General features: G+C 38.1%; 1 protein-coding gene across 2 annotated transcripts in view; it reads left to right on the top strand.

Annotated features, from left to right (window-relative positions):
* Nucleotides 1–461: 461 nt before the first annotated feature.
* Nucleotides 462–12,098, top strand: part of LOC114647187 (coiled-coil domain-containing protein 172-like) — a 49,976-nt gene continuing 38,339 nt past the window's right edge. For both annotated transcript variants that reach the window (XM_028795762.2, XM_051922459.1), the window contains exons 1-2: nucleotides 462–621; nucleotides 11,782–11,883. In XM_028795762.2, coding sequence (XP_028651595.2) covers nucleotides 552–621; nucleotides 11,782–11,883 — 172 coding nt within the window. In that variant the 5' untranslated portion in view covers nucleotides 462–551. The remainder of the gene's footprint in view (nucleotides 622–11,781; nucleotides 11,884–12,098) is intronic.

Below are 12,098 nucleotides of genomic sequence, written 5' to 3'. Positions count from 1 at the left end.
ATATCCTGCCTATGAAAATCACAAACAGGACTAGAGACAAAGCCCAGCCCTGGTGGAGTTCCACACCCACTGGAAATGGTGCTGATATTTTTATTAGTATGCAGACACGGCTGTCACTGTGATTATACATGGACTGTTCAATGCTGTCCCAACATTTTTTGGATTTTGGGATGTATTTGAAGAAAATCATTACAGATACTGATTTTATAAAATTTAAATATAGAGAGTTTTCTATAGATTCATTACTATTGCAAACAAAAATGATAATATATATATATAAATACAGCCAATATTGAAGTTCTGTATTTTCCCATAATTTAAGTTTTAAACATAACTTGGCACTTAGATCATAATTGTGAACAGTAAATTTTTGTATATTACATTTTTGACATTTTAATATTTCATCAAATAGTTTTTTTAATTATTTTATTTAGGACTGAGCATTTTTCTTTTAGGGACAAAAGAAAAATGAAACTACTGAAGAAAGAAAAAAATTCCTCAAAGAAATTACTGATTTTAACTGTGAGTACAATTTGCTGTCAAACAGAGCAATGGCCGCTGAAAGCCAAGCAAAAGCAGAAATACAGAGTCTTGCAAAAGAGGCAGAAGATGTAAATAAAGGTAAGTTTTTTACCAAAAGAAAGACACATCATCAAGAATATCTTTAGTATTTAATACTTTTGTCATGTCTTACCATAAATGTAAAGGAAGTAATGAACCAGTCAACCTGAGCAAATTTCTAAAAGGAACTGAAACAAGTATTACATACTTTTTTTATGCTTGACTGAAAATTTCAACCATATGTTTTTACTATTTAAACTCCTGTCAATAAACGGATCGAAACCCAACAGACAGATGCACACAGGTTTAAAAGCACCCAGAAGTATTTTAATTTTCTTCTTCAAAGTGCCCCAAAGCACCTCCACCACCATAAATAAGTAAACACTAATAATCACACAATACTAAATACAGTAATTCTCTTCCTCTCCTCCCAGCAGCTCCATCATACTTCCTCTCAACTCTGGCTCGCTTGCTGAGTTCCCATCAGTCCTTTTTATAGTTCTAGGCCCGAAAGTGCTTCTATTCTTCCTCCCACGTGACTTACTAGCACTTCCGGGTCAGCTGGAGAATTCAAGTTTTCAATCGGCCCTGAAGTACTTTGGGGTTTCTGTTGTTGTAGTCTATTAGTATTTCCGGGCTAGGTGAGAATTTATTTTCCCAACAACTTCCCACAGCATCCCCTGGCGGCACCCACGGTACCCCGCAGGGCTGTGCTGCTGAACTGTAAGTCCCATAGTGCCCTGCAGGCATCCGGGGCACCACTGCAGTCTAGGGAAGCTGCCATCTATCGTCTTGGGGGAAGCAGTGCCGGCCATCCATCACATTATCCCATCCTCGGCTGACCACCGTAAGTCGTAGCGGCCTGCCCCGCGAGGTTGGCCTTCTCCAGGAGGGGCTGTCTTCAGTAACCGGACCGTGGCTTCGTCCTATAAAATAAGAATTGGAGAACTGCGGGGAGATACTGCACAATTGCTGTCTTTTAACCGCCTCTCCGGTTCTCCGCGGACAATTCCTCCACATATGGCCCAGCTGGCGGCATTCATAACACAGCCGCATCCCTCTGGATATTCTGGCCCTGTGAGACTGAAAGCAGGCTGGAACTGCCGGCTTCGCCCCACTGTCAGCTGAGGCTGGACTGTCTCTCCACCGTCGCGGAGAGAGTCCTTCAGATACACGTGAGCTTATAACTCCACTCGCTGTACTATCAGAAGGTCCCTGCTTTTCTCCCGGGACCTCCTTTTTAATCTGGGGTTTACTTACAATCTGGGTCTCTCTATGCATAAGAGAGAGACCCTTTGCTGTTTGCACCCCTCTAGTTTTATGGCTGACCGGCACCAGTGTCTCAAGGGTGAAAATAACCCGGAAGTAAGCACTAACCAGCCACTCCGACTTATCCGACCCTTCCACCGAACACTTGGTCATCACCCCTTTATCATTTGTAGGACGTGAAGTTACTTGGCAGTCAATATGAGTTGATCTGACTGCCCCTGCACTCTGCATCCCCTTATCCTGTATGGTACCGGTAGAACTCACCTGTGCCGCCGAATCGACCATCTCGGGAAGCTCCTGACCAAACCACCGCAGCAGGTATTCCTCCACCCGTTTCAAAGTCACTTCAGACGTTGCTCCCAATTCCTCAGTCAGTTCCTTCACGGCTGATAGGACCTGGAAGAAACTTTGTATGGGCTGGATCAACTTTTACAGCTCCCGTACATCAATATTATTATTTGAACCGGCCGGAGGTGGGCTCGGGCCATCATCAGCCCCACCTCCCGGCCGTGAGCCAATGAGCATGCCCATCTCTGGCACATGCTCCATTGGGATTCGTACAGGCTTTTGGGGATTGGAGTTTCTAAAAATAGAGTTCCGGGGTGCCGCCACCGGCCGACTGCAATCCGCCTGTCCTAAAAGGAAACCCTCCTTGTTGCTCGGCAGACTGTTGGAGAGGCATTCCTCATCTTTAGGGTTGTGCCAGGCTCCTCGCCAGTCTTCCGGATTGTTCTCATCTAAGAGGTACGTGCACAGGACAAAGTTTATTAACTCGTAAAACTTCTCGAGTCCCTCTCTGGCACGTACCTCATCCTGGACATTGTCATCCGGAAGATTCTTTTCCTGAAGATTGCAACCTCCTCCCGTCTCTTCACTGACGACGACAATTCCGAACATGGGTTTCCTAGTCATGCTGCCGATTTGCCCCGTCTTCTTCTTCTCCATGGTGGACCGATGTAAGGTAGGCTTTTCGCAGGCTTCCTTGTGTTGCAGCTCTGTCTGTTGGGTTTGCGTCCGCATTCATTTTAAAGGTTTTCCAACCAAAACAGACTGTCAGAATCCTACCGGCTACGCCAATGTCAATAAACAGACGCTTGAGGGAGCTGTTGCCCCGTGAAACCCAACAGACAGATGCAGACACAGGTTTAAAAGCATCCAGAAGTATTTTAATTTTCTTCTTCAAAGTGCCCCAAAGCACCTCCACCACCATAAACAAGTAAACACTATAATAATCACACAATGCTAAATACAATAATTCTCCTCTCCTCCCAAGCAGCTACATCACACTCCGTCCCAACTCCGGCTCGCTTGCTGGGTTCCCATCAGTCCTTTTTATAGTTCTTGGCCCGGAAGTGCTTCTATTCTTCCTCCCACATGACTTACTAGCACTTCTGGGTCAGCTGGAGAAGTCAAGTTTTCAATCGGCCCTGAAGTACTTTGGGGTTTCTGTTGTCGTAGTCCATTAGTACTTCCGGGCTAGGTGAGAATTTATTTTCCCACCAACTTCCCACAGTGTCCCCTGGCGGCACCTACGGTACCCCGCAGGGCTGTGCTGCTTAACTCCAAGTCCCATAGTGCCCTGCGGGCATCCAAAGCAACGCTGCAGTCCAGGGAAGCTGCCATCTATCATCTTGGGGGAAGCAGTGTCGGCAAGTCCTGCCTTCCCCCATCCTTTTATTCCAGGGGCATCCCAGCCGTGTTGAGCTGCCAGCTGTCCATCACACTCCTTTATGTAATTTTGTTTTAAGTTTGGCATCAACATTATTCTGTATCGCTTTTAATAAATCCTTCATTGTAGCAATTAGATTTCACCGTAGGATCAGAGAGATTAACGTTATATTATTTTGTTTATGAATGTGTTTTAACACCATATTCTGAGTTTCAACATCCATTGATTTTTGCAACCAACCACTTATAGAACCACAGTAGGCCAAAGGCTATCCTGTGAGAATTAGGTGCAAAGCTGACTAGAGGTCAACTCTAGTTTGCGCCCCACTATAAGACACTCACACACAACCCAACAATCATTCTTACAGAATCAGTTTAGAGATGCCTGTCAACCAAACATGCATGTTTTTGTAATGTGGGAGGAAAACCAAATTACCTGAAGAAAGATCTGCATTAACTTGCTGGGGAAAATGTGAAATAACCACAAGTTCAAAAACTTGGAGCTATGAGGCAGCAGTGCTAACCACTATGCCACAAAGCATCCCCAGATCTGCTTATTAAGTATAATGAAAACGAGTTCAGGTGTTTCCATTAGCACTCATCTACTCTAGGTCCTTTGGATCCAAGTTATGACCAGGTTGGGGAGCTTCATTTTAATCTTTGATGCCATCACTGTACTTGAACAGACTTGCACTTTATACATTGTTAGACTGTGATGCAAAGAATCCCTAAGTCATCAAACAGAAAATATGTAATATGGTTTAAAATGCATCGAGGTGAAAACCCTGTCTTATTGACAAATTCATGGAGGAAGGAAATCTTCTTAAAATTGTGCAATGAAGTAAACAAGCCAAATTATTATATATTTGGAAATCTTAAAAGAAGGGGCCAATTGACGGAATATACTTCTCAAAGACAAAATTGAGACAAGCTGATCAGCAAAAAGATTTAGGTCTGATTAAATTGGTTGACAAAAATTCACTTCACCAGGTTGACATACACTAAACTAATTAGTAAGAAAGCTAAGCTACACATCTAGAAAAGGAAGGAGTTCGATTGAGTTTATTTTTGTATAGATCTCTTCAGGGAATGTTTAATTTTATACATTACTAATTACATAATGCATACAAGTGAAGATATAGACATGTTTTAATAAAAAGTAAAACAAGTAAGTTTGAAACTGATTAATATTAAAGGAACCTAACAATATCTGTCCATTAACAATATCTTTCAACTATGTCCAGTTTGCAACAGGGGAGAGGAAAACAAAAAGTCCAGCTAGCAGGATTCCTGGAGAAAACAACATTGTTGGGAGAAGAGATGCCTGGGGTTAACAATCAGTTATAAAAGACAAAGACATAGTTGGACACAGTCACAAGGCTTTAGACCTAGGCTTACTGGCCTCCTGCCCCTCCTGAGCATTGTACAGTATATGTTTATGCCATGATTTCTAATATGGCAATAGAATCATTCCATCCTTTAATTTTAAGGCCTCCAGAATTGGTAGAAAACAGCTTTGAACTAGAGCAGTGGCACCAACTACCACAGAAGTGTAGCATGAGGAGAAACAGAGTAGGGAGGGTTAGTAATGTTTCATTATATGTTGTATTATATTTTGTCACTGTATCTAAAAAACATGGATGTATTTATATAATGGATTAAGGAATGAAAGCAGATATTCATGTATTTTTTAAATGTTGAACCTTTAGTTATTTCTGGCTGAAATGCAACTGTCCCATCCATCATCTACAATAACTATCAATTTCTCTGCTCTCATGAGTCAAGAATTTGATCTTTTTTGTATGATTGGATTTCACAATTGTGGTAAGTCCTTGCTTATTTGGAACCATGAACTAACTCTGCTTATTTGTATTTCCTGGTTTACTATGGTTTCATGTCTACATGTTTAATTTGACACTAATAAACTGGATGACTTGTTGAATACTGTAATTGAATCAGTGATATGACATGTAAGCTGATCAGAACTACTGATTAGCATTGTTTCCTTTATTGTACCCCATTCATGACAAATCTTTTGAAACTCTTATAAACTGTGTTTGTCAATTTGGGTAAACAGTGCTATACTGTATATGCAAAATTTCAAGAATATCCAGCCAGCTGTTTTGGAGTATTACATGTTTTTTGTAGTGCTATCCCTCCCTTTACAACTCTGCAGTGAAATTTTTGAAATTCCCAATGAAGGCAATATTTTGAATCTCATAAACAATTCTGTAAATCCAAAATTTAATAAAAGTAGTTAACAGTCATTCTTGTGTGATGTGCAAGGGTTGTGTTGGTCCACCATTGTACCGAAAACCCCCCTGCTTTTATTTCTTTCATTTGAATGATTTCCATTATTTGATTCATTCTAGTGGAATGTAGCCTTCATTGTAAGTAGTTCAAAACTTAAACAGTATTCTAAATTCATTACTATCTACTGAACTATTTTGGCATTGTTAACACTGTATTTTGTCTTGGTAGAGTAATATATCAGAGTATATTACTCTACTTTCCCCTTTTGTATTATTAATATGTAGCCTTTGTCAGAATGCCTCAAATCTCACAGACTTACTGCTGTTTATAAGGTATTATAGTATATAACTTCTCCCCACCTTCCCTTCTACATCTATAACTTCAGGCAATTAGGTGTAGTAAAAGACCAGCAGGAGTTAAGTTACAATTTAAACAATGTATTATTGATAATATTTATAAATAATAACAATATGCAAAGTACATTTGAATATTGGCAACCATACAACCTGATTAAATGGTGATGCGTAGTTTCAGGCAGCACACAGATTGGTTAGTTACTTAAAATGTCTCTAGTTAAGGCATCATTTGTGGTCAGCTTTCTTCAGAGCAGGCCTATTGCCTTTCTTAATATGGTTGCCAAGCTGTGCTCTTCATTGTGCTGTCCTTTTCAGTTCATGGTGTGAGATGGTCATTCATCAGTTTGGTGAGGGAGTGAGCACATTTATAGGTTTTCTGTCCAACCCCTAGAGCCAATAGGATGTCATGGTACTTAAAGGCTTCTGATACAAGCCAGTTTCAAACAGCCATACTTCAGACCAATGGGGGAATAGAACATCTTCACACCTGCCCCCAAAACCATATGTAAGTTAAAGCTTGGCAGTTAAGCAACCTGGCTTTCCTGCGGGGGGTTGAGAGGGAGACTTTAGCAGAGAAACACTTGCCAACTGGTTTGAGGCACTTCCCCCAAATCCTGTCATAAAATTCAAATAGACTCAGTCCTGGTGGGAGGGTTGTAAACATGAATGCTTCTCACTAATGTAACACTAATAATCTAAGTTACAAATAAAGACATACAAAATATTTATTACATGCAAAATCTCACATCACAACACACTGTTGTAGATTTGCACATGTCACAACTGAGCCATTACAACCCAAATTCTCAATGGAACTTATAAAAGGCCTTAAAATCCAGATTTTAAGTTGTATCGGCTGTAATATGCATGCAATATTTTGTGAACTTCAACCATGATCTCCTAGAAATTACAAGATCACAAAAAGTTACCTATATGTTTTATGTACCACCAGCAAGATATGGCTCTCAGGAAACAACATACCCCATCAATCATTTATATAGCATGAAACTGCCATGAGTTGATGTTCATTCCCCACATAGGCTCTATTGGAATGTAAGTGGTCCTGTGGTTGGGTGTAGAGGGTTAGGCTCAGGTTGGCTGTGGAGGGTTGGCAATAGAACCTCTGAGTGGCTGGAAAGTTTTGAAGTATATCCTCCCTACAGCAAGGTTTGACATTAGTCTGCATACTAGACTACATAGTGTGATGCAGTGTGTTGACTGGGAAGTATAATGGAAAATCTAAACATGCAGATTTCCAGGGAATGCAAACACCACATAGTGAAATGGAAACTAATTATTGGAAAGCATTGGTTCTCTGTTTTTACATGTAAATTGAAGCATCTTATGGCAAACCAATTTTAATGCATAAAGTTGCTCATGTATTACAGGTGCATTGGCATCAATATGTTCTGCCTCATGGGATTAACTGAAATCAGAATGTCATTCAGTGTTATGGGTATTGAAGCATGAAGTGAAGCTTATTTTTACATTTTTGTAAATTATTGCTTTATATTGGAATTTTGTTTCATTTTAGAAATGCCTATGTTTTTCACTTAAAAGTGTACTGTTGTAAAACACATGGAGCATAATTTAATTATTACAGACTAGTACATTTTTTTTGTAATACAAGTTAAGGGTATGTTACCTGCTTTTTTCCTTGTCAGTTGCATAACTGTTGAAGGCTGTACAGCTGAAACTTCTCTTTTGCCTTCTTTTCTTTTAAGCACCGCAAACTCCTTAACCTTATTTTGTCTTTGCAGATGCACACTGATACAACCCTACAATCACACCAATTCACATATACAAATGATATAGTAACAAGCAGTTCACTGTCTAACTCAGTGGTTCTCAAGTTCAGTCCTGGGGGCCCATTATGGCTGTTGTTTTTTTTTGGTTTTTTTTTTTGCATCAACCAACTTCTGATTTTAATTTGACTTGTCTTAATTAAGCAAGCTGTCATTTTCCTGTTTCTATTGGCATGTAGCAAACATTTACAAATATTATTTGGAGATTATGTTGTGTTTTTTATCTTGGTTTTCATCAGCATCACCAATATTTTCAATCTGCTTTTCCTGGCGTTTTGGTAATTTAGGCTATTACTTAATAATGAGCATATTAGCTACAAGTAGCAGAAGCCTTTCACTGTCATTGCCTCTGTTTGTTGCTAATTGTCATTGCTAGAATATAACTAAGGAGCAAAGTCTACAGGAAAAAAAGTTTTATTAATATGAAATTAACAAAAAGGAATTAAGAATTTAAAATTATCGCAAAAGCAAAGATTTCTCATAAATTAAAATCTCACACTGCTGTGCTTTTGAGAATGTACAGTAAAATTGGTGAAGAAAAAAAAGACCATCTACCGTAATTCAAGAAGGAGGTTTTGATTGGTAAAATGAATCATTGACTGTGAAACTGGTTGTAATAAAAAACCTGAAGCCACAGTGGGTGCAGGAAGCATGATGTAATATAATGCATACTATTTCAGGCTCTACAAGTACTGTATGTAGAATGCTATAGTCTGACCCCCAACACACTTAAAGACAGTCAGTATGGTCTACCAGTGCATAGACTAATAGTTCATTCAGTGTGTTTACATGCATTTTAATAACCTGGTTATTCACAGAAGCCTGATTTCTAAATGTGCCATGTAAACCCTTATTCCAGTTGGAGAAACCTGTTTATTGGTCTCTAGGAAACCTGGTTAAAACATATAGATTTTTTGTTAGTGAGTCCTGTTATCCAGCTATGTAAAGCCTTAACCAGGTTACACTTAAGGACTTTGTAGTCTGTGCGTGTCCATCGTACTCTGTTTGCCTGTATGTATGTTAGATCCGCATATGCTTTCAGCAGCAAAAGGTGGAAGTGTCCACAAAGATCAATTTCCTGAGGCAAATTCCTTCTCCTGGTTGAAATAATCTGTCTCGATATTTCAGTCACACAGCCAAGCAGAAAAGACTGTGCTGTGTGCAATTTGGGAAGAAAACCTATTAATAAAGTGTCAGCTTAGTTTTAATCCACCTATTTGCTATACATATGCTAAAACAGTGTGATTGGGTGACAAAGCAGCCAGTGATCATTCCACAAATCATTGGTGGCATGAGGATTTGAAAGTGGATAGATGTACTTCACAAAGACGTATTTATAAAACACAAGAAAGTTATCACAGGCTTCATTCTCATTTTCAAATTCACAGTGGCAAATAATAACATTTAATTCTTTTTGTGCAATTTAATGATGTCTGAGCATTTCGTCAAAGGAGAACTCCAAGAAGACTCAGAGGAAACAGTCCTATTAACAAATACTCCCATTACCAATGTTTAGCATTTACCATCTATAGATTTGATATAATTATGATTTCTTTAAACTTAGCTCATTTTAAGCTAAATCCATTCAATTTGTGTTGTTAATGTGAAGTGTTGCATTCACACTTAGAAACAATTCAACTATTACTTTTAATTCTTCCTGGTTTCTGCTTGTATTTTCTATTTAAATAGAGCATCTTTATTCCTGGAGCTTACTTAACTCTGCACAAAGTGCCAGCTATGTACATTTCTGTGAGTGCTCAGTCATTTGGACACCTGAATGACAAGATGCAGGACCCTTTAAGTCATTATTTCAAAAGCACCTAAGCTTGTAGTTTTGTCTGCAGTTATCAATTTAACTTTATCCTCTTGTTCTTCTCTTACTTTCTGTATTCTTTCAGCACAGGATGTTCTTTGAATCAATACTTAGGAAGGACTACCATAATGAAATTTATTTGCTTGAGTATATTGTTTGGCTTAAAGTTTAAATTTATTGTTGCTCAACTTTGTGAATATCCTCTGCCTGCAGACATTCTGTCTAAAATTTACATATGATCCCATGTGGATGTGGACATCCCTCACTTTGGCATCTACTAAAATATTTGTAGGTAGTCAGCAGGCACACAATGTTAATAGTCTCTGTCTCCCTCTCTCTATACTATATATAAATCTTCATGAAAACTATGTGAATCACCTTTAGTTTTACTGAATCAGCTCGCAATTTAGATGTAATTTTTGACTCTAGTATGTCATTTAAAACACACATTACAAAACTGTCCAAAACAGGCTTTTTCTATTGTAATAGCGTTGGAAGATTAAGACATTTTCTAAATTTGCAAGTTACTGAGAAATTAATTCATGCCTTTATTTCTAGTAGGATTAGATGGCCAGCACAGACTTTACTATAGAAAATCCAGGAGAGGGTATGCAGCAAGTTGGCCTAGGTCTCCAGGACTGTGACTTTCTCTTTTATAATTTTAATCTCCATCATTTTCAACTGGGCATAGTTTGTCAATTAGTTAATGGACAGATATGTTTAATAGTTTCTACCTTGTTCTTTGTATGTTTTAACAAATCTACATTTATATGTGCACTAGTTCTGTATTTAGTAATTAATATAATCTATATATGTATTTTAACTGAGAATTATTCACAGTGTTCATTGAAGAGTGCTATGCAAAAAATAAGTTGTATTGCATATTATTGATGTAGTGTCACCCACATCCTACTCTGTATTCCCTGACAGACCTGTTTGGGCTGCCTCTGGAGATGATGAGCTACTCTGTGACCACTTTTCTTGGTGGTGAACTAGATTTTGTTTGCTAGTCAGCACCTCTGTAAATGCAACAAAAAAGGCATTCTTTACTTTAAAATGCTATTCTGCTCTTAGCGATCATTAACTTTGTGATTTTATAAAAGCTGCTTTCACACACCTAGGTGTAGTGTGGTGTATCCATTTTGAAGTGCAAAGCTAAGGTTTGTCTTGTGTGTATTCTTCTTTATGAACATAATAACAACAAACATCATTATGACATGCTTACATCATGTTCAAAGTTTGATTCTATAAACACTCACAGCGGCCATTCCAGGTCTAAACAAAATAATGCTAAATATCGTCCCTTGGACAAATAATTGTTTGGAACTGTGATATACTGATAGCCATAGTACAGATGTTGTTCCTTTTATTACATTCCAGTATGTAAAATTAACACCCTGTGTATTGTATAAATATTCCAGTTTTGTACTACTGTATAATGTACCAAGGTATGTGTATAGATAAAGCCCACTTGACGTCACATCCACAGCTGACATAAACAGTCTGTTTATTAGACACAGAAAAAAGGGTTGGGTCATAACGCCACATCATAACCTCATACCTTACACACAAGGAATAGGTCATGGGTCCATATTGGTACATATTTGTCCAGCAATAATTGAAAGTGTATTGATTAAAAAAAAAACACACACAATTCATTTAGTCGTCCATTCACATTTTCACATACACAGAAATGTCATTAGCATTACAGATCCAACAGACAGTAAATCAGTGAGGCACATATTTGTCCTGGCTAAATATAGTACTATCAGTTGAGAGATTGCATTAGCCAGTCTTGATTTTAGAGGTGAATGGAAGTGAAGTCAAAGGCTTACCTGGCATGGAGGGTGAGGTGCAAACCAGGCCAATATTTCTGTATCTTTTATTTAAAGGACTTTATCATGCCATGAAAGGTGACATATAAAAATTGATTCAGACTGAATTATTGATTGAAATGAGAAATTTAATATTAATTTATTTAATTTTATACATGTTCTGTTTAATTATAGAATTGCTCCAGAGTAGAATATGATGCATTTTGTTTCTTTTTCTCTAGATATACAGTACATGAAACAAAATGATCTCAGATTGAACAGTATGCAACAGCAGATTCAGATTTTAAGAGAACAGTTGGAGGGGCTTGAAAACAAAACTGAAGGTATTACCCTGAAAATATAGCTTCATAATTTTTTCGTCTAATACTAAAATTTCACTTTTCTGTACATCTTCTGTGGAGAGTAAATGTTTACATTAGATATAGCCTTTTATATGACTGGAATCAGTTCAGAAAAAGTTTTTTTTTCTGAAATGTGCAATGCAATAGCATCAACTACGTATAAGAATATTCTTTTATTATGTTAATGGTTTTCTTTT

This window comes from Erpetoichthys calabaricus, chromosome 2, assembly GCF_900747795.2.
Source record: "Erpetoichthys calabaricus chromosome 2, fErpCal1.3, whole genome shotgun sequence".
NCBI classification, from domain to species: domain Eukaryota; kingdom Metazoa; phylum Chordata; class Cladistia; order Polypteriformes; family Polypteridae; genus Erpetoichthys; species Erpetoichthys calabaricus.
Note: the sequence above shows the minus strand (reverse complement) of the source record. Positions and strands in the feature narration are given on the sequence as shown.